General features: G+C 49.5%; 1 protein-coding gene across 4 annotated transcripts in view; it reads right to left on the bottom strand.

The window, feature by feature from the left end:
• The window catches only part of Znf710 (zinc finger protein 710), a 67,241-nt gene that overhangs the window by 33,177 nt on the left and 12,302 nt on the right, over nt 1-21,762 (bottom strand). Inside the window, exon 1 of one of the 4 annotated variants that reach the window (XM_038313508.1) lies at nt 13,617-13,842. The exons of the other annotated variants lie outside the window; for them this stretch is intronic. Within the exon in view, the coding sequence (XP_038169436.1) occupies nt 13,617-13,729 (113 nt within the window). The 5' untranslated portion in view covers nt 13,730-13,842. Of the gene's footprint in view, nt 1-13,616; nt 13,843-21,762 lie in introns of those variants that run through there. 4 annotated transcript variants of the gene reach the window in all.

The raw sequence follows: 21,762 nt of genomic DNA, 5'->3' as shown, positions 1-21,762 counted from the left end.
CACTCCCTCCAACACCTTAGGATATCCGGAGGAGAAGCAAAAGGGACTGCCCGTGCCTCTAAGAAAGGCTGGACCTCAGAGGCTCCTGTCTCAGGAAACACAAGATGAGCCTGGAGGAAGCAGCTGGGGGAAAAGCCTACAGTGTAGGCATGTGCTCTTAGAGATCAGAGCACAGGAATGTCAGCCTGGAAGGAAGAGGCAAGACCAGAGACCATGGGCTTCAGTTCATACTGGGACCAGATCCTCAGGAATGCTGGGAGGACTCACAACACTGCAGACCTCACAATGACACCTGCAGAAGATTAGCTGTCGCACGTGTGTGCCTGAGGTCCGGGATTCCTCACAAGCCCCCAGAAAAAGCTTGCCTTCTCATCAAGCTCACTGCGCCCAAGAGGCTGCAGTTCACTGGGCCTCACGCGGGCACACAGGTCCTCGCCAGCCACGGCGCTAGGACCGCAGTAGTCCCCGTCTTTAAAGTCTGAAGCATACTTAGCACCATGTTCCCCACACCCCAAAGTTCTGACAAAGGAGTAGGGAAATGCAGAGCACACCAAAGGGCCCAGGGAGTACAGAAAAGCCAGGAGACACAGCCTGGACCGGGAACCTTTGGACTCTGCTCTAACAGGTGTGGCTAATCTCACTTCCAGGATCTCAGCTTGTGCATGGTGCAGGGTAGAAGGTGGAGAGAGGCATGGAAGGGGTGCAACAGCTGATGGATGTGGTGAGAGCAGAGTTAAAAATGACCGAACGGCCTGATGAGGCCGGCCATTCAGGGTAGGGGCCCCCAGCACTTGGGTTCAGTCACGAAAGCTCAAAACCATGGCTATACTGCATTAGATTACATTCCATAATATTAGGCTCAGGGCTGGACTCGGGTGACTTTATCCAGTCCCCAGCTGCCCCTGCAGTTTGTGCCACAGGGCTGGGCCTTAGTCCACGGCTGCCTCATAGCCTGGATGTGGGCCCAGCTTCAACCTCTCAGACTCCTAATCCATGAAATGAAGACCGCACAGGGCCAACCATCCAGGTTTGCTGTGGAACCAGCAAGATAACCTTTACAGTCAGCTGCGGCCAGTTATAAATAAGTTACTAAAGCCAGAGGGAAGATCTCATGACTCACAGGAGGCAAGAACAAAGGCCACACCTCCAACCATAGATGCCCCGCCCCTTACGATTTTCCTGGATACTCTGAAGCGGTGTTCAGGGAAGTTCTGGGATAGTAAACAACTTGAAGGTATTCAATCTGGCAAATCCAGAGCCCGTTCTAAAACACAGCTGGTTTGCATAGACCCTTCAAAGTCACACATACACACCCCACACACAGAGCAGGGGGCCTGTTCTGAATTAAAAGCCAAAGAAAGAAAACCAGATGTAACACGCAGACAGGAAAGAGGCACAAATGACATTTTAGGAGGACGACCGGGAAAATTCAAATTGGGGGATATCATGGACCGTATCACTGAGGAACCGCAATTTCTAGTTACGATAATACCGAGTGGGGAACCCTGGCTCCTACTTGGGGGTGAAGCCTCACACAATCCAGTTTCAAATGATTCAGGAGAACCACATGACAGGGAGCAAGGGACAGCAAACGTACCGGATCCAGTCAAGTTTGGCAATTTCAAAATAAAACCTTCTGAGTAATCAGACCCCGTGGGCAAGCTGCGACCTGTCCTTTGGGTCTGCAGGACCAACCGGGCTCTAGTTTCTTCTCCCGTCTGCCCACTAGGGAGCACAAACAGGGTTAAGCAGACCAGTGTTCCCCATCTGCACGGCGGGTATCAAAACACGCTACATAGCCTAAACAGTGGGGTGGATAGGCAGGGGCACTCAGACCTGCCAGGGCACCAGCTGTCCAGGGCCCGCCCAGCCCAGCTGCTGCAGGCAGAGGGGAAGTCACAATGTGGGCACAGCTTGGTAGCTCTGGTGCTCAGCTCAGCATGTAGGCTGGCCAGCTAGGCTTGCTGGGGTGATCCCAAGCCCTTAGCGGCTTCCTCCCTGGGGGTGCCACCTGGTCTCTCATGGCCCATCTCTCACGGCATGGACACCGAGTTCCTCTTTCTGTACTGTTTTGGATGCATTGCTCTGTGGGGTCCTGGGCACTTCGAGGGTAATGTCTCAGGTGAGAGTATCCCCAGCATAACAGTGCAGCTTGGCCCTCATCCCCTTCCAGGCGGGTGGTGGCGAGACTCAAGCTCCTTCCAGCGGTGGTCCCAGCCTTCCCCTTCAGAACAGCAATCCTTTCCTCTCACTCTCTAGGGAACTCTACCCTGCTCAGAGCTCTCCCAGTGCCCCTAGGCAAAGCAGTCTTCACCACCCCAATGCACTGGGGCTAAGGATAAGTTCCGAGGCAACTGGGCCACCTTCCCCAAGCTTCACTCGGGGGATTTCCAGTGAACCCAAGAGAATACATGCAAGTGCCTAGGTTGGGCCTACCCCAGACCCCTGGGAACTTTGAAATGCCCTTCAAATAACTACAAGAAAATCGAGACCCCTGATTCCTGTCCCAAGGGTCCAGGCCTGTCATCCTGAGCCAGGCTACTGACTTACCCAGTGCCCTCTCCCCTCCTGCCACTCAAGAGCCTCCCACGCCTTCAGCCTGCCCCCTTACCCTCACTTTGCTTATGCTATGGCCTCCCTGTCTCCCCCTCCCCAGATGCCAGTGTTCTTTCTTCAAGGCATGGGGGAAGTGTCTTTTCAGAAACACCTCTCAGAGAGGGAAGCCAGTTCCCTGTTGTGTGGAACTGAGGACAAGAGCTGGGAACACTTAAGAAGCCAGCACCTGTGAGGTCATGATGAGGGCCTGGATACCAGGCTCAGCGAAGAGTTTAGGCGAAAGTCACATACACTTACACACACATATTTAAACCTTAAGTGCTAGGGATGGGGCCTTGTATATCCTAGGCAAACATCCTACCACAGCTTTGCCACGAACGTGTGCTGTTCTTGTGAGTTTTGTTTTTGAAAGAGTCTCATATAAACCCCGACTCACTTCCAACTTGTGGTAATCCACCTGCATCCATCTCCCAAGTGATGATGGCATTATAGGTCTGCACCACCACCATGCCTGATGCCACGCCTGTTCTGAAGATTCTTCTGGTTGCTGCATGAAAACGCAAGGGGAGACCAGGATGGTACCCCAGCTCCTCTCCTGTCTTTCACATGCCCCACTCAGTCCCTAGCTGCACAGCCTGCAAGGAAGCAGTGAACGAGAATGCTAGCCAGGTTGGTTCTGTCACCAGGGCTCACGGGGTGTCACCAGGGAATGGAAGAGGCTTTCTTTCCACTGTGGCCAGTGGGGTTGACAGCTGAATGTGGGGAGGACACGGCAAGGGACCGAGGGCTAACAATGAGAATTCATCCCAGGCTCCCAGTGGGCAGAGACCATCTGGCCAGAGCCAGAGGCCACTGAAGGGACGCCCCTTGGTGAGGAAGACATTACCCCAGCCACTTCAGAGAGGCTCTGGAAACCTAAGGAGTCTGGTGTCACCGAAAAGAACATTAAAGTTGAATGGCACCAGATGAATGGCTGGGAAATGTTACACATCAATCCAGTCAAGGGCTTCCCCTAGATAAAGTAATAGAAAGAGGAAGAAGAAATGGAGGAGGAGGGTGGGCAGGCGAGGGGGAGGAGGGGAAGCAGAGGCCAGGAGAGGAAGCTGGGAGAGGAGGGAGGGAAGGCCTCAAACTCTGTGAGTTTACAGAGAAAGGGGGAAAAGAGACAGAGAAAAGAGGAAGGAGAAGTTGGAGTTCGTTCCCTTTAGAAATGCAAGTTTCAGGGCTGGAAAGAGGGCTCAGTGGTTAAGAGCACTGACTGCTCTTCCAAAGGACCCAGGTTCAATTCCCAGCACCCACATGGCAGCTCACAACTGTCTGTAATTCCAGGGGACCTGACACCCATGGCAAAACACCATTAGAGAGAGAGGAGGGGGGGAAGGAGGGAGGGAGGGAGGGAGGGAGGGAGGGAGGGAGGGAGGGAGGGAGGGAGGGAGGGAGAGGGAGGAACAAAGCTATTAATGGGGAGGTCAACCTCCTCTCCTACCAAAGAGAGGTCATGCCTCCAGAATGTCTGTGCTACCATCTGGGCTCTACACTCCGAAGGACTTGTTCCTGGTCTCACGTTCTGCAAGACTGTCCTACTCGTTTTCAAACACAGGGTGTTTGGTCACCTGGCCCAAGAAATTATGGAGGGAGACCTGGCTGACATTTCCAGAGGACATTGCTGCCAGCAGCAGGGCAGGAGGAGGGTGGCTGTGGGTGGGTCCGGGCTGCTGCTAGGTGTTTGCTATCCAAACACTAGTCCCGCACTGTTGACTCAGCCACCAGGTATTAAAAAACAGAAGGCTTCACCCCCAAGCTGAGGATCCGGCCCTGGCTGAGTTGCGGGCACTAGACTCTGCTGGACGGTTCACACTAAGTGGCCCTGACCTGTCCCTGCATACAGGAAGCACACCAACAGCACCTGTTTCGAAGGGCTCAAATGACCCAAATCTCTTACCAGGGGATGATTTGGCAGAGACCTAAAGTCTCCCCCAGGTGTGCAAAGAAAACACCTGCAAGCCAAACCTGGCACAGCCGGAGTGCAGGTGAGCAGAACAAAGCCAGGCTTAGGAGGCCTGCCAGGGTGTCATGGGCCCATGGTGGCAGGGGCCTAGGTAGAACTCCGAGACAGGGCGTGGAGAGGCTAGGGAGGAAGCCAGGCCTAGAGGGCCTAGTGATCAGAGTCCCCTGACTGCTAGGGAGGGCCCTCCAGGAACTGAGTTAATCATCCGGAAACTGCCTGCTGCTTCCTGACAATCCCGGCTGCCACCAACGCCACAACCACCCCACCACCGGGAACACACACAAGAACTTGGAAGCAGGATGGTGCTGGCAACTTCCTGCAATCCAGTTTCCTGATAACTTACACAAGGCATTCTCCCTCTGTGGAACCCCAAACCTATTTCATGGACTGCTCCATAAATATTTCACACAAGAACCCTTCATGAGTGACAGTCATTCTCATTCTAAACTCCAAGGAGCTGGGGAAGGACCCAAGGTCACACGGCAGGACTCTAAAGGCCACCTTTGGCTTTCTTGTTCCACCCACGGGTCACCTCAGTGTTCAAAGAGTTCAAAGTCAGTCTCAATGGGACAAGGCAGGGACCAGGCAGAAGCACTCAATGGAGAGGCCTGGGAGCCAGTCCCTGCCGCGTGAGGGGCTGCTGGGAGGGCAGATGGCAGGAGGGCAGGCTGCTACCTCTTCTGCCACTCTCCACTTCTTCTGCCTAACTGCACACGCGCATACGCCACTGCTTCTCAGGCTCTCTGAGGTACAGGGTGAGTTCTGTTTATCTCTGCAGGCGGACACTGATGGGCAGCCCTAGGTGCTGAGGCTTGTCACATCAAGTGCTAAGGATGGGACCCAAGGCTTCCTGCAAGCTAGGCAAACAATCTACTAACTGAAACCAGACTTCTTCCTTAATATCTTTTTAAAATTTTACTTTATGAGCGTTTTGCCTGCATATATGTCTGCACCACGTATGTGTCTAGTGCTTGCGGAGACCAGAAGAGGGCGTCAGATCCCCCCCAAAACTGGAGTTACAGTGGTAAGCTGCCATTTGGGTGCTAGGAATCTTCCAGATCCTCTGGAAGAGCAGGAAGTGTTCTTAACCACTGAGCCATCTCTCCAGCTCCATTTTCTAATATTTCAAACACACATTTTTATCAGTCATGGTTGGGAGGTGTTTAATTTTCCAAAGTCATCTTTTTGCTCTCCTTTCTCGTAAAAACAGAAAATAATAGTTAATCCCAGCACTCGTTGGAGGCAAGCAAAAGCAGGCAGATCTCTGAGTTCAAGGTCAGCCTGGTCTACCTATCAAGTTCCTGGTCAGCCAAGGCTACATAGTTACTACATAGACACTGTTTTGAAAACCCAAAAGAAAGAAAAGAAAAATATATTTAATTTAATTTCTTAAATATTCTTGGAAGTTCTATCTACATATATGTGGCCTGCCAAGCTCCATGGAGCAGAGGTTTGAAGTAAATGAGCTCACCTGGGCTCCGTGCACAGTTAAACCATGTAGTTAGCCAGCTTCAGAGTCCCACTGGGTTTTCTCCAGATGCTAACCAGGCGACTGCAGGTCCCACCTGGGCAGAAAAGGCCGCCCTAAGTGCCCATGGGTGGCCGTAGCAACTGTGACGCTTGTGACTCACTGGCAAGTTTCAGGGTGGTCCAGTGGACCTGGGGCTAGGCCAGGCAAGGGGATTTCTATAGCCACGCTCACCTCCAACAGGAATGATGAACACTGTGGCCACAGAAGAAGCCCCATTGCCTAAGAACCAAGTGATGGGACAGCCAGGAGCTTTGCAGACCCAAAGCAAAAGGAACTCAATGAAACCAAGCAGGTTTATTCTGCTGGGCCAAGTGCCGGTCCAACCCCGGTGTTGAAAGGCAAGAGCTCTGTTTCCCGAAGCTTTCTGGGTGTCCTCGGGTGGAAGTCACGCTATATGGTTTTCTGAGCTCCTCCAAGATCGGATGGATGAACTGCTTCTCGGGAACCGTTTTAACACAGGTTCTGTGCATGTGTGTGTTGAGGGTGGGTTCCCAAGTGATGCTATACCCTTGGTCCCCCCTGCATCCTGATCTCTAGAGCTCTGCTCTGCTCTCATGGCTTTCCTGTTCTTCATCATTCAGTCCAATCCAAGTGTTGTATTCGATCCATGACCATCGTTCTAATTTTGAACGAAGCCATCCCTACCAACTGTCAGGGCCATATCTCATGAGCTGAGTCTAAGCCAATTTAAAGGATGGTAGCTTTTGTTGGTATCCTTTTGTTATGTAACAATCCACTCAGCAATTTTATTTATTTACCTGAGACAGAGTCTCGCTATGTAACTGGGGCTAGCTTAGAACACACAGAGATCCATCTGCCTTTGCCTCTTGAGTGCTGGGCTTATGGGTGCTCGACACGTCTGATTCACTCAGCAATTTTAAAAACATTTTTTTACGTGTGTGAGTGTTTTGGCTCCATGTATGTCTGTGTACTGTGTGCCTACAAAAGCCAGAAGAGGGCAGTGGACCCCCTGGAACTGGAGTTACAGGTGATTGTGGGTGTTGGGAACTGAACCCAAGATCCCTGGAAGAGCAGCCAATGCTCTTAACTGCTCAGCCATCTCTTCAGCTCCCACTCAGCAATTTCGACAAACTTAAAAGGATGCTCTCCATGACTTTACACTTAGAGGAGTGCTCTCCTGTCCTGTGGGTGGTGTGACCTTCCTTCCTTCCGGAAAGGAGGCCTCCCATTCCTCACCACTGGGCCTGCTCTTGCCTGGCTCCCTTTGGCTTCGCTAATGTCACAGGGGCTGCGTGCAGCGTGTGTAGCCACAAGGCATATGGTGCAGAAGGCCTGTGATCTGTGGAACATTCCTGGGAACACCAAGACTTAAGCCAAACACCTCTTCCTTGTCTGTTAGCATCAAAATGGAGTTGGTAACAGTTGCTAATCCTTATAGCTGTGAAGATTAATTTATGAGAATAGCTGTAAAGATGTGTAGCCGGGTCTCTACTCAGCACTCAATGACTTTGTGGAACTACTGCTATCAAGGTGCTCTGGTTTTTTTTGTTTTTTGTTTTGTTTTTTTTTTATTTTGCTTTTTGTTTTTTTTTTTTCTTTGATGCAGGGTCTCACTTAACTGAGGCTGACCTTGAACCTCCTCAGAGTAAGGATGCAAACTGCCACACCCAGCCCTAGAGTTTACAAATCTGAGAAGCCAGGTGGTGGTCACACAGGCCTTTAATCCCAGCACTTAGGCAGAGGCGGGCAGATCATCTTTGTGAGTTAAAAACTGTCTTGAAAAACCAAACCAAACCTCCAAGAAGAACGCAGAATCTAGTGCCTCTGAGCTGGAGTCTGAGCTCCTATACTTATAGGGTAACGCCAGCCAGGCCAGCCTTCCTGCCTTCTGCCCCACCCCCACCCTTACAGCATTGAGGATCAACCCCAGGCTCTCCTGAATGCTCCCCGGGAGCCACACCCAGCCTTCACTGAATAACCAGAATGGTGCCCACACCTGGCTAGGCCTTTTAGGTTGTGCCAGGAGAGCTGACCCTGTACCACACCCCAGGCAGGAGCTTGCTCGGAAAGCCCAGCTGAAGAAGCTCTCTGCAGACGTGTTCCTGGGCCAAGCCCTTCTTGAGAAGTTTCCCAATGGGCGCCCATCCAACACTCACATTAATTACCTCCACAATATGCCAGGCGCATGCGGCTGGACTCTGGAGGATAAAACAGCAGCGTGGGACAGAAGAGCCTCCCCACCATGACCACACAGAACTGTAACGTCGGCGTGAGTGGCTTTCTCTATACAAACCAATCACATCACAAAGCGTTTGGAAGGAAACTCGATATTCCTTCGCACCCTGACCTGCCCCTCGTGTTCTTTCCTCATGAATGTGTTTTCCATGACTCGGATCGAGGTTTGTGCGATCCATTGCCCTGGTTATTTTCCCAGCAGCGGAAGTCATATGCTCAGACTCACTCATTCACGTTCACAGCTAAGACTGTTCACCACAGGCCTGCCCGCTTCAATCCAACTGCTTCCAACTTGTCCAGCAGCCCAAGTGACCACTGCCGTGCAATTGGGAAAGGAAAGATGAAGAAGAAAAGGGGTATGTTATATAATTTGACGGGGTCAGGCGGGCCCAGGTTGAAAAACCACAGTGAGTGAAATTTAGCAAGTTACTTAACCTCTCTGATTCTCAACTTCGGCCAAATGGGCATAATGTCTGGGTGATGGTTGGTTGTATTTGGCAACTTGACATAATGGGAATGGAGTACCCCCAAAGAAGGAAGACTCGATGAAGGACTGTCTAGACTAGGTTGGCCTGTACCTGTGTCTGGGAGGGGTTTTATTAATTGGAGTAGCTGAGGTGGGAAGGCCACCTGAGTATGGGCTTACACTCCATGGTTGGCCCTGAACAGAATGGGAAGGACACGGAAAGCTCAGAGTGCATGTGTGCATTAACTCTTGCACTGCTCCCCGCTCTGGCCTGCGGATGCAATGACCAGCTGCTTCCAGTCCTTGCCACCAGCCCATCATGGTGGAGCACACCTAATCTCGCTCAGCATTCCAGAAGCAGAGGCAGGCAGCTCTCTAGGAGTTGGAGGCCAGCCTGGTTCATGCATCTCCAGGTCAGCCTCTAAGTGGGCAGATGGAGTCAACATGGCAAACACGAGCATCTGTCCTATCGGGACTACGGTGTGTGGATGTTTACAGTACAAGTATTTCAACTTTCCAAAACATTTGAAATTTTTTCCTAAGAAAAACCCTGGTGGGAGGGAGTCTTCCAGGGCTGAGGATGCAGCTTAGTGTTATAGTTGCTTGCCTGGCATGCAGGAGGCTGTGTGTTTGAGACCCAGCACTACAAAACAACGAAACAAGTCCTTCCCTCCAAAAACAAAACAAAAACCCTCGTGTCCTTTCTAACTTGAAATAAAAATAGCACAATACTTTAACTAAAAGCATGCATTGTAGGGCTAGGGAGATGGTCCTGTGGATAAAAGTGTTTGCCAAGAGAGCATGAGGACCTGAGTTTGGATCCCTAGAAGCCACAATAAAGCCAGGTGGGGTAGCATCCACCTGTAACACCAGCGCTCCCATGGTGGGAGAAGACAGTTCCTAGAAGCACCAGAGAGCAAGAGACTGTCTCAAACAAGATAGAAGGCAAAGACCAACACTGAAGGTCCTCTAACCCCACGGTGCAGACACACACGGCAAATGTGTATGTGCACACGTGTGAGCACGCTTGAGCACCTGCATGCAAACAGGCACAGCCACACCAGGTAAACAAGCTCACTGTATTCGTTAACTTACTCGACAGCTATTAACTCAGTGTAGTGCCTGCCACATACTGAACTGACTTGGTCCCTGTGTGCATCAAGACAGCCATTTTACAATTTCTTTGCACCAGGTACTCACTTGCTAGTGGGGTCTATTCATATTGCTTTCACGTTTGTCTTCATTTTATTAAAACTTCTGTTAAACTGGGTGGTGGTGGCGCACATCTTTAATCCCAGCACTTGGGAGGCAGAGGTAGGTGGATCCCTGTGAGTTCAAGGCCAGCTTGGTCTATCTTCAAAGCTTGTTCCAGGACAGCCAGGGCTACACAAAGAAACTGTTTCAAAAAATCAAAAACTTTTGTTTGTTCGTTTGCTTGCTTTCTTACTCATTCAGTTAGGGTTTGGCTCTGTAATCCAAGATGGCCTCCTCCATTATTTGGCTATCCTCCTGCTTCAACTTCCTGAGATGCTGGGGTTTGTCCCACATCTTAATTTATAGTACAAGACAAATCTAAGCTGTGAGTGGAGACAGGTTCCATAACGGTAACAATGTAAAGGAGAAGACAGAAGGATCTCAGACTGGCCTGCTTCATCTGCCACAAAACATAAAACATAAAACCAATAACTAAACAAAAACAAAACGAAACAAAAAAAAAAACTGATATCATCAACTACAAAACTGTATATTTAAGAAGGCTCTTGGGTAAAGCATCAATCTATTTATGGTAAGTATTTATGATACAAATCTTTTCCTCATTGTTTTACAGTCTGCAAACAAATGTTTTTTTCAGAGCCAAATCTGTTTGTTTTAGGTTCTGTGGCCTTGGGAATGGACCCCAGAGCCTTGGGCAGCTAGACAGGGGCACTCAAGCACTGAGCCACACCCCCAGGCCTTGACTTTTTTTTTTAATTGGTTCTGAACTTTAAAAAAAAAAAACAAAAAACCAACCCCAAGCCTTAGCTGTGCCGTCCATTAAGATGGGTTTACTGTTAATTTCACTACTTCTTTATGTTATTTGTTTCGGGATTACCAAATTGAAGGAATTCGTGCACAGCGTTAAGCCGCGACGGTGCTGCAGAGGCCTACGGCTGGCTGATTTCAACACCCGTGACTGTTGTTGGTCACTTGTAACTCTGGCTAATAGCTTAACAGGTACTCTGAAGCATGCTAAGAAGGCACCCACACTTCTGTTCCTCTTTTGGCATATTGATTAGGTAGAAATGTAATCAAGTCTCCCCCAGCACATACCGGAGTTAATATGGTCTTGCTGCTTTAACTCATTAGCATACCATCGTTACTATACTAAGCTTTCCTAATACCGACTCTCCTTCCTTCTTGCCCCACTGGGTTGTGGTGAATGCCTTGCTTAATATTATTGAATTCGATTTTTTACCGAGCATTTTCCTTCTTGAATCTGGTCTCTTTGCGACGTTTACTGCCGGTCTTATTTCGCTCTGTAGAATGAACCAGCGACTTCTCAATCTTTTGCTAAAGCCACAGAACAGTGTAACACTATCAGCACCATCAAATTTGAAAATAACCAGAAAAAGCATCGGGAATGGTGTCTCGGGTGGAGGAGGCAGCGCTCTGATAAGAATCACGATTTTTTTTCCTCCATTAGCAGCATATACATTTGAGGAGCAAGCATTTAATTGAGATTTTTCAAATATAAGCCTATTGCCATGCATAAATTTTCCATTTAAAGAGCTCTAGATCTATTGAAATGCCCCCCCCCCCCTTCCTGGTCCTAGTATTGTTTTCTTTTTTCCTTTCATTCTCAAATAAATCTGCCAGGTTAGGCTACTTTGTTTAAACAGACTCTGCTCTAGGACACGTTAGTTTCAGTGTTTGTTAATTTCAGTGTTTCTGCTTTTATCTTTTGCTGATTTTTTCCTCCCACTTCCCTGGGGGCTGTTTTGATACACCCACCCCTCCAAGATCTCAAGCTGAACACTTCATTCTGCTTTTTCTTTCTCTTTTTCATAATAAAGGCACTGATGCTGAGCCTAGAACCACTGTGTCCACCCCCCCCCCCCCCCCCCCCCCCCCCCCCCCCCCCCGTAGTAGGTTTGGTTATGCTTTTCTAGGCATCTGTCACTATCTTCTTGTCTTCCCTGATCCAGGAACACCTCGGAAGTAGGTTTTACAATCCTGTTGAGTGGCTGGGTTGGGGCTGCCTCGTGTTTGAATCTGCAGTATTTAGGCTGGGTTTGCAGCATGGTGATCAAAGACCCCCTGGTCTGGCACTGTTTCTGTTTGGGGTAGTATGTGAGTTCTTGCAGTTGGTTAAGGGAGCTGACAGCATGTCTGCCGAGCATATGCTCACTCGCAAAGCCCAAGCGCTTGGAAACTTTTTCGCTTGCCATAATGTTATGTCAAGAGTAAACGAGGAGGAAGCAAAGTTCGATAGGCCCGTGGCCATGTTCAAGGGCGGTGTGTGGCTGAAAACAGCAAGGGGAGGGACCACTATGAGGACCGCAAGGCATTCATAATTTCTAGTTTAGGAAATCATGAACAATTTTTAGTGCTAACGTTTTCACGTGCATCAGATTCCCTTCAGAACCATAGGGCTGACTAGCATGGCTCCCTCCCTTTTCTCCACACTGCTGATAAAACCGGGTTTCCGCAACCCTCCTCCCCGTCAGTCAATGAAGCCAGCAGAAATAACTGGATTTGGACACAACACCTGTGGACGGCAGCCTGTGAAGGACCTACCAGGTTGCTCTGATTCCGGCAAAGGGAATGAATGGGGATGATCGTGTTGGACAGCCCGCTAGCTTCCTCTGACCTTTTATAATAACAAGGGTTCTGGAGAGTGTGGCCAAAAACCCTAGGGAGGTCTAGAGCTAGCTCTAAAACTGTTCCCAGAAAGAGAAGTATGTGCCAGGCACAATAGGGGAAAAAGGTGGTCCCTGGCTGTACCTGAAGCACCCATTTTACAATGAATAAACCACCCAGCTGCAGTCCTGCCAGTCACCTGGGCTCCTGCCTTACCACCCTTCCTCCAGTTTCCTGGAGTCCTTCCGCATTGAGATCAACCTCCTGTCCCTACCCAGCATTCTCCTTGCCCTGAGTTCTGTATTGAGGCCAAGAGGTCTAAGAGAATGCAGACAGGAGTAACCAGTTGTCTCAATCAGTGTCTACTAAGTCTCTCCTCCCCAGCGTAGTGGTCAGACTCCACCCAACGTGGTGGACAGTATAGGTTCATGGAGTCAGAAGAATGTCAGGGAAATGGACTCCTGGCCCTTTTCTGTAGGACAGGGATTAAGAATAAGATGGTCAACCAAATACAGCAAGATGTCAGTCAGGATGGAGGCAGAAGGAGAGGAAGACTCCTGCAAGTTGTCAAGCTGTCCTCAACCTCTAGTTCTCGTGCTCACTCTCTCTATGTGTTACAGACAGACAGACAGACACACACACACACACACACAGAGAGAGAGCAAACAAACATAAAACACACACAGAGAGAGAGAAAGAGAGAGAGAGAAAGAGAGAGAGCAAACATAAATCTAGCCCAGCATCTAACATACAACAAGTGCGCAAACTGGCTCCCTCCTCCCTTTGCTGAGGAAGCCCAACTCAAGCTTATACCACGTTTCAACAGCTCTTGTACATCCTCAAATGCAGAATCAGGTATGTATGCAGAACACGCCACAGTGGAAGCATTTTAGTTTGGGTAATTTCTCAACGAGCTCTAAGAAACACGGCCAAGTACAGAGGACACACTTTTGTAAATTATCGGCTAACATAGAGAGGGAGCTCTAGGAGAAAACAATAAAGAATTCAAGCCAAAGTACCGTATGCATTCCCATGAGGGGTCCTCAGCTCTCGAGCCAACATTCCCAAGGGGATTTCCACACGCAGATATGGCCAAGTGCCTGGTCACGGTCATGCCAGGGTGATCTCTCATACTGTTTGCTCAGAACCCACTGGTGGCCATGACAAGACTCTAGAGGATGGCTGAGCCTTTGACACGTCCAAGTTTGCCCCACCTGTATCTCCATCTCCATCCTCCATCTCCCATTCACACCCAGCCACTGCCATCTCCTCAGATGCCCTGAGCTTGTGCTTTGCAGAGCTCTCTTTGCCTGCTAGACACCCTCCCCATCAACCCATGACCCCACCCTCCCCCACCCCTAGGACATTGATTTCCAGGCTGGGGAAGAAACTCGGTGTGAGAGCTTCAGAGTTTCCAGCATTGAGAGCCACCCCGCAGTCTGCTGCTAGCACTGCAAACACAACCAGCCAGGCGTGGGGGCTCTGGTCTGTAACCCCAGCATTTGGGAGGCTGACGGCAGGATGGTCTCCACAAGTCCAAAGCCAGACTGGTCTACAAGGCAAAACACGGTCTCAATAAAAACAAAATACGGAAACAACAAAAAGCCACACCAGAAAACAAGATAACAAAACCGCTGGGGGAAGGTTCCCCGGTGTTTCACTGAGGGATCTTCCCCTAGCAAATACCCACAGTGGGTTCCACAAGCTGTGTATAAATCAGATACCCAGCATCACTTGCTGATTAGGGACAAAGCCAATGACGTTCACTTGTATATCACAGAATTGGGCCCATGGAAGGCACATGATAAAAATCTCCTGATTAAATGGAGAAATGGAGATGAGAAGAGAAAATTTTAAGAGGCCAGAAGATTCAGGGCAGCACACAGACCTCTGACTTCACAGCCTCGGGATCCACAGCAAACAATGACAGCACTGATCACAGACACAAATGCAGATGCAGAGTTGCCTGTGCCCTGTCCCCAGGGAGGCTGAGGATGATGGTGAGCCAAGCACACCTGTTTAGATCCTGAGCTCTGGGGCTCATCTGTGAGTGCTCTCCTGCCCTCTGAGCTCAGGTCTACAGGGTCTTTTGGATCAGGGCCTGCCTGGGTAAAAGTAGCCCGTGTTTCTGTGTAACAGTCTCAGTCTACGAAGGTAGGTGACAAATGACCAAAGCTGAGAGGGTGCCAAGTTAGAAGTTAGCTCACACTGGCTCCATCTCAAGCTACCCACAGCAAAGACCCTCAACCTTGGACCCATGACTCCCCACAGTGCTAAAGGTGGGCAGAACACCTCTCAAAGCGACACCCAAGTGGTCCACCATTAAGAGTAGTCAGTCCATTTCCCCAAATGAAGCTGGCTAAAGAGCAAAGTGACAAGCTCCATCTGAATCTAAAGTTGCAGAAGGGAATCTATCACGCTCTGTCACCAATGGGGGAGGGATACAGTGTGGGATAGGGGGATACTGCACTAGGAAGAAAGGGAGGGCAGAGCAGATAAGGGATCTCATCCACCAGCAAGATAACAGGGACAGAGTGACAAAGGAGCTGGGAGCCGGGCTGGTGCTTGGAGAGAAAGGAAGAACATATTAAAATTTAAACAAAGCCCACCCCAGGGGAAGCATCCAGGCTCCCTCTCCCAACCTGCGCCTCTCATTTCTAGCTGGAGTCGTCAGGTTCATAGAAACTCAAACGACGCTTCTCTTGGGGGTGGGCTTGTGTGCCTTTTTTTTTGTTGTTGTTACCCATTTGGGCAGCAGCAGCTGGCATGCACGTTGGGTCTCTTGGGGGAAGGCAGTTTGGGCATCCTCAAGCCTGTGGCCTTCCCAGGCAGGCTTGAAAGAAGACTGCAGCAGGCTGGGCTGGGCCTCAGCTGGACCAGTCCTGTCAGGACAGAAGGGTTCAGGGGTAGAGGAGTATTCTGCTGTGTGGACATAGCCAAACACAGGACTCAATGTCAGCATGAGTAAGAAAGAAGCTAAGGAGAGAAGGCCCCAAGAGCCCCCACTAACTACCATGTGGAGCAGGGGGAGGGAAAGGAGGAAGACCCAGGCAGGACAAGGAACAGGAAGGCCCAATTTAGCCCACACGAATGCTACTTCCTCAAGAAAGTCCGTCTAACTTCCCTCTGTTCCTTTACCAGATGAGGATTGAAGGCTTAGGGTGTGGGAGGCCCAAGTCTGAACAGAAGCCTGCACAGGATATCAGGAGCTCCCTCCCACCCAAGGCCCAGCAGGGCCAGCCCCAGCATTTTCCCACAGTGGTCTCTAGATTTTGGACAGGATGTTTGTTTTAGGGCTATCTTCCTACCGAAGAGACAGGCCTCAGTTCCCTGACAGGTTCCTTTCTGCCTTAAGCCCTAGGAGAAGGTTTCCCAGGGAACCACAGCCTGAGTTGTTGCCTGAGGTTAGAAGGGCAAGACAGGGCCTCTCAACCCAGACCTGGTGCAAAACAGAGGCACTAAGATAAACTTTTCTTTCCCAGGCCAACGAGGCTAGCATCTCCCAGGCTTTTTGCTAGCTATGCATGTGGGAAAGATTTGGAAAGAGAAGTCTTAAAACTTATAATCCCCCAAAGCCAAAACCAAACAAACAGACGATGTTAAAACAAAAGATGGTGTTCAACGAAAAGAAACAAAATGCTATGGGTATTTCTGCAAGGCAAGTCGCCTCCTAACTATGTCCTTAGGGGAGAACAGAGGCTGTCCTAGTTAGGGTTTCTCTGGCTGTGAAGAGACACCATGACCAAGGCAATTCCTATAAAGGAAAACATTTCATTCACGCGGTGGCTTACAGTTCAGATGTTCGGCCCGTGATCATCATGGCAGCGCACGGAGACAGACACTGTGCTGGCTACAACTTGCTCAGAAGGCTACAGGAAGTGAACTGACACACTGGGTGGTGTCCTGGGCAGTGTCTTGAGCATAGGAGACCTCAAAGCCCGCCCTCACAGTGACACCTCCAACAAGGCCACACCCACTCCAACAAAGCCACGCCTCCTAATAGTACTCCCTTTGGGGGTCATTTTCTCTCAGACCACCACAGAGGCTAACGCTTATATAATGTCTGTACTTGGGAAGCTGAGGCAGGAGGTTTGCCAAGAGTTTGAGGCCAGCTTGGGCTACAGAGAGTTCCAGGCTAGCCTGGTCTACAGGGTGAGACCCTGTCTCCAAAATCCAAAACAATGACAACAAAACCCAGAACACAACTTAACTGCAGAAGACTGCATTAAATAAATCCCAGTCCTGGGGCTGGAGGATGCCTTACTTGGTAAACTGCTTGCTTTGCAGATGTTAGGACTCGAGTTTGAGCCACACATTTAATCCCAGCATTTGGGAAGCAGAAGCAGGCGGGTCTCTAAGAGTTCAAGGCCAGCCTGGTCTACTACTAAGAGACTTCCAGGACAACCATGACCATCACACAGAGAAACCCTGTCTTGACTTGGGTTTGACTTCCACTACTCAAGCAGCTGCAGCTACCCCAGTACTGCGCAGACTGAGGCAGGGGGATCCCCAGGGCTTGGCCAATCAAAGCCAATTGGTGAACTCCAGGCAGACAACAATTGAGGAAGACACCCAATGCCAACCTCTGATTAAAAAGCCCATCCACTGGCTCAAAAGAATGCTATAAATTCTTTACAGTGATCTGAAGGAGGCTGTTTAACCCAAAGAGAATTTTAATTAAAAAACTAATTTAACACTGTTAATTAAGTAACAAGATGGTACAAACAGTACAATCTCATATTTTGAATTGAAAATATACTGAAAGGGTTTATATAGACTCTCCTTTTAAAATACTAATAATTATAGATTTTTTCACCCATTTATAATCCTAATTTTCCTGCAACAAATCTCTTTGTAATAAGAAAAAAGTCATACTGGGTGGTGGTGGTGCACGCCTTTAATCCCAGTACACAGGAAGCAGGGGCAGGTGAATCTCTTGAGTTCGAGGCCAGACAGCCTGGGCTACACAGAGAAGCCTTGTCTCAAAAAAAACAAAAAAGAGGTCAATCAGAGGTAATTTTTATATGACCTCTGTGTGTTATTCTGTCTGTCGTGCATACATGTGTTCTTGGGGTGTGTGCACTGCACCATGTGCACACAAATGCACTTGTGTGTCTGTCGTGCATACATGTGTTCTTGGGGTGTGTGCACTGCACCATGTGCACACAAATGCACTTGTGTGTCTGTCGTGCATACATGTGTTCTTGGGGTGTGTGCACTGCACCATGTGCACTTGTGTGTCTGTCGTGCATACATGTGTTCTTGGGGTGTGTGCACTGCACCATGTGCACACAAATGCACTTGTGTGTCTGTCGTGCATACATGTGTTCTTGGGGTGTGTGCACTGCACCATGTGCACACAAATGCACTTGTGTGTTCTCTACCTTATTTTCTTTCCAGACAGATGTCTCACTGACACTGCAGCTCACCGGACAGACTGGCTCTGCCTGTTCCCACTTCCCAGAGCTGAGCTTACAGACCTGACTGGCCTTTTACATGGCTGCTGCTGGGCCTCTATGTTCGTGAAGCAAGCAAGCGCTTTCCCAACTGAAATGTCTCCCCGACTCCCTTTTCGTTAATTTTGAGACAGGGTCTCATGCTATAGTTCCACACTAGCTTGGTACAGACTGGCCTTGAACTCTTGGTAACCCCGTGCTCTTTCTAGCTCAGTCTCCAGCAGAATTACAAGTTATGTATCACCATGCATGGCTACTGTTATTCTGAAAGGGGCAGGGGCAATGCTAGCTCCAAGATACAAACTTTTCATTCACCAAACACATTATAAGGAGTTGGATTTGGAAAAAAAAAAATAGTTTACAGAAACTTTTTTTATTGGACAAGGTTTCTCTGTGTAACAGCCCTGACTGTCCTGGAACTCACTTTGCAGACCTCGAACCCACAGAGATCTGCCTACCCCTACCTCCCGAATGCTGGGATTAAAGGCATGCGCCACCACTGCCCAAGGAAACACCCAGTACGGAGCCATACAACTCCACAATGAGGTTTCCAAATTCTGAGGACAGAGCCTCTCTGTGCAGGTCCTCTCCATGTGGGGGGATGAGGAGCTGAGGGGGGAGAAAGTGAAGCCCCTTCATCTTGGCTATTCTTTGAAGAAAGGGCAGTGGCCACCACAGCGGACAGTAAATTCAGACCAGAGGGGAAATAGCCAGTCTCTAGCTAGGTTTACCTGCAATCCAGCAACTCAGGAGACTGAGGCAGAAAGACTGCTCAGTATTAGAGGCTAGCCCAGGCAACATAGCAATAGTCTCTCTTGCATGGGGATGTATGTGTACGTGTATGTGTGTGCGCGTGCGTGCACGTGTGTTCTAGAAGTGGTGGCTCATACCCATAATCCTAGCACTTGGGAAGCAGAGGTAAGAGGATCAGGATTTTATGGCCAGCCTGGGCTACTCTGCTGATTTAAGACTAGCTTGGGCTACTACATGAGACCTCATCTCAAAAAGGTTAGGGGCAGTTTCTGTGCTGAGATTTGGGGGCAGAGAATTAATTTTCACAATCTAGGTTTTTTTTTTTTTTAAAGTCTCCAAAGTCGGGGTCTGCAGCGAAACTCCCATGAGCTCTCTAAGAGAAGCATAACCCTGCCTACACTACGGGGAGGTTTCCCCAGATACGGATGGAGCCGAAGAAGATGGACAGAGCATTTAGAACAGCACGTTAGTTAGATGTGGTCCTCATTCAAACTGGTGTCCTGGAGCCCAAGGGGGCACAACTCCACCTGGCACAGACTTAATTATTCACGTACCAGGGAAACCTCAGGAGCAAGGGAGGCGGCTGGATGCCTCCAGGCCTTGTTATGATCAAAAGCCTATCTTAAGTATCAAAAACGCATCTCTCTGGGGAACATTTATATTCGGCAGCCCCTCTTCACTCACCCATGCAACTCCATCACCGGGTAGGAAACTCACATGGTGATGGGACGGCACCGAGATGACCGATGAGACCCAGGGACACGGCAAGGCGGGCTGTCAGGATGTGGCCCTGGTGAAACTGCCAAGTGACAGGGTGCTGCGCCCATCAGCTCAGACACACAAACCCCAAGAACTTCCTAACCCTGTGACCACCACCTGGAAGGACCCTGCCTTTGTGAAGAAACAGGAACTCTAACTTGTAAATAAACATGATATCACACACCAGGCCATCTGGTACAGGATGGCTTCCTATCTCTTAGGCCATCCAACTCCTCCTGTAAATCAGTCTTGTATTATACACATACACGGCTAGTGCCTCCAGCCTTGTCTCTACACCGCGTTTCTCCTCAGCACAGGGACAGCAGTCAATAACCCCAGCTTTGGAAAACAATGCAGATATTTCTGAGACCAAAAATGAAGACAAAAAAATACCTAACTTTTCTCCCCTTGAATTAAAGGCATACCACCCAATTTACACCTCTGTTTAGAAAAATCCTTTTTAAAAATTATTCTGCTGGAATCCTTCTAAAGGACTAAGTGCTTTCGGCTCCGAAAACTTCTTGACCATAAGATGAAGTAAAGGCATCAGCTTCAGAGAGCAGGAAGTGATCTCTCCGGGCATCTGGCAATGGCCGGCACCTACCTGAGGCCAGTTCACAGACAGTCATAAAAGCTCCCTTGAAATAATGCCGAAGTTCAGACGTTCTGATGAAAGCTGGCCACTTCAAAGATAGGACTACAGAGTCCATCTCTAATCTTCCTCATTGTGTCTGATGCAGCTGGCAGGGCTTGCCTTCGCCACCTATTGCCCAAGCTTTGCCCTGGAGACACAGCAGTGATTTACACACAATTCAACTGGGTCTAGCCAAGAGGGATGGAGGAAGACAGGCTCTTGACCAATGAAGTATCAATTAAAAAGAAGAGAGCTTGGAGCTGGGCAGGGTGGTACACATCTTTAATACCAGCTGCCAACATTTTATAATCTGTTTCTTGTCCCTTCCTGGCCTCTGCTGAGAGCCTTACGCACACCAGGCCAGCAATGTAACCCAGTCCCTATATTATGGAAGCTCACTCTTTTTTTTCTTCTTTCTTTTGTTTTTAAATTTATTATGCATATAGTGTTCTGGGCACCAGATCTCATTATAGATGGGTGTGAGCCACCATGTGGTTGCTGGGAATTGAACTCAGGACCTCCGGAACAGCAGTCAGTTCTCTTAACCTTTGAGCCACCTTCCCAGCCCTTCGTTTGTTTTTCAAGGTAGAATTTCACTGTGTATTCCTGGCCATCCTAAACAAGAGTTCCTTCCGCCTGCCTCTGCATCCCGAGTGCTGGGGTTAAAGACGTGCGCCACCACTGGCCCATTTCCCTCTCTTCCAGTTCACGTCCAGCTACCTCTAGGTCATGCTCTTTGAGCAGCCCTCTTATCTCTCCATACCAGTTGTGAGGCAAGGGTTGACATCTGGTGTTGTAGCAACACTCATAAACTGCACCGAACACCAATACCTCAGAATACCTTAGAAAGTGCCTTTCAGAGACTGGCCAGAAAGAGCAAGCCGGACTCGTCCGCAATCACAGGACAGGTGGCCTTACAACATTCTTGTTATTATTCAAGAAGAGTAACATTGATTTTACCATAAATTCTGCTCAATCAATAGGTATCTATTAAGCAATGACTCTTCCCAACAGTGAGCCAGGCACTGGTCGGTGATCCAGAAAGAAGGAACACGGCTCCAAGCTTTCAGAAAGCTCTGAGTCTAAGTGTGGGCGTCTGCGCAGGCCGTCCATTTTGTTTGAAGGTCCTAACAAACCCTCAGCCTGGCAGCACAAAATCCACTCCCTTCCTACTTTCACAGGGAACAGCAAAAGCCTGGTTTTCCACTCTGCCTCTCCCCACCCCTGGGGCAATCAGAGAGGACCTAACTGGGCCAGCAACTTCCACATCGGCACTAAAAGGATCAGGTGTGCTGGCACTTGTTTTCAGTCCCAGGCAGAGGCAGGAGGATTTCTGTGAGTTTACGGCCAGCCTGGTCTACAAAGTGAGCTCCAGGACAGCTAGGAAGTTATACAGTGAGACCCTGTCTAAAAAACAAACACATGGCCGGGCGGTGGTGGCGCACGCCTTTAACCCCAGCACTCGGGAGGCAGAGGCAGGCGGGTCTCTGAGTTCGAGGCCAGCCTGGTCTACAAGAGCTAGTTCCAGGACAGGCTCTAGAAACTACAGGGAAACCCTGTCTC

This window comes from Arvicola amphibius, chromosome 12 (genome assembly GCF_903992535.2).
Source record: "Arvicola amphibius chromosome 12, mArvAmp1.2, whole genome shotgun sequence".
In the NCBI taxonomy this organism is placed as follows: domain Eukaryota; kingdom Metazoa; phylum Chordata; class Mammalia; order Rodentia; family Cricetidae; genus Arvicola; species Arvicola amphibius.
The sequence above is the reverse complement of the archived record's forward strand: the minus strand, read 5'-3'. Positions and strand labels throughout refer to the sequence as shown.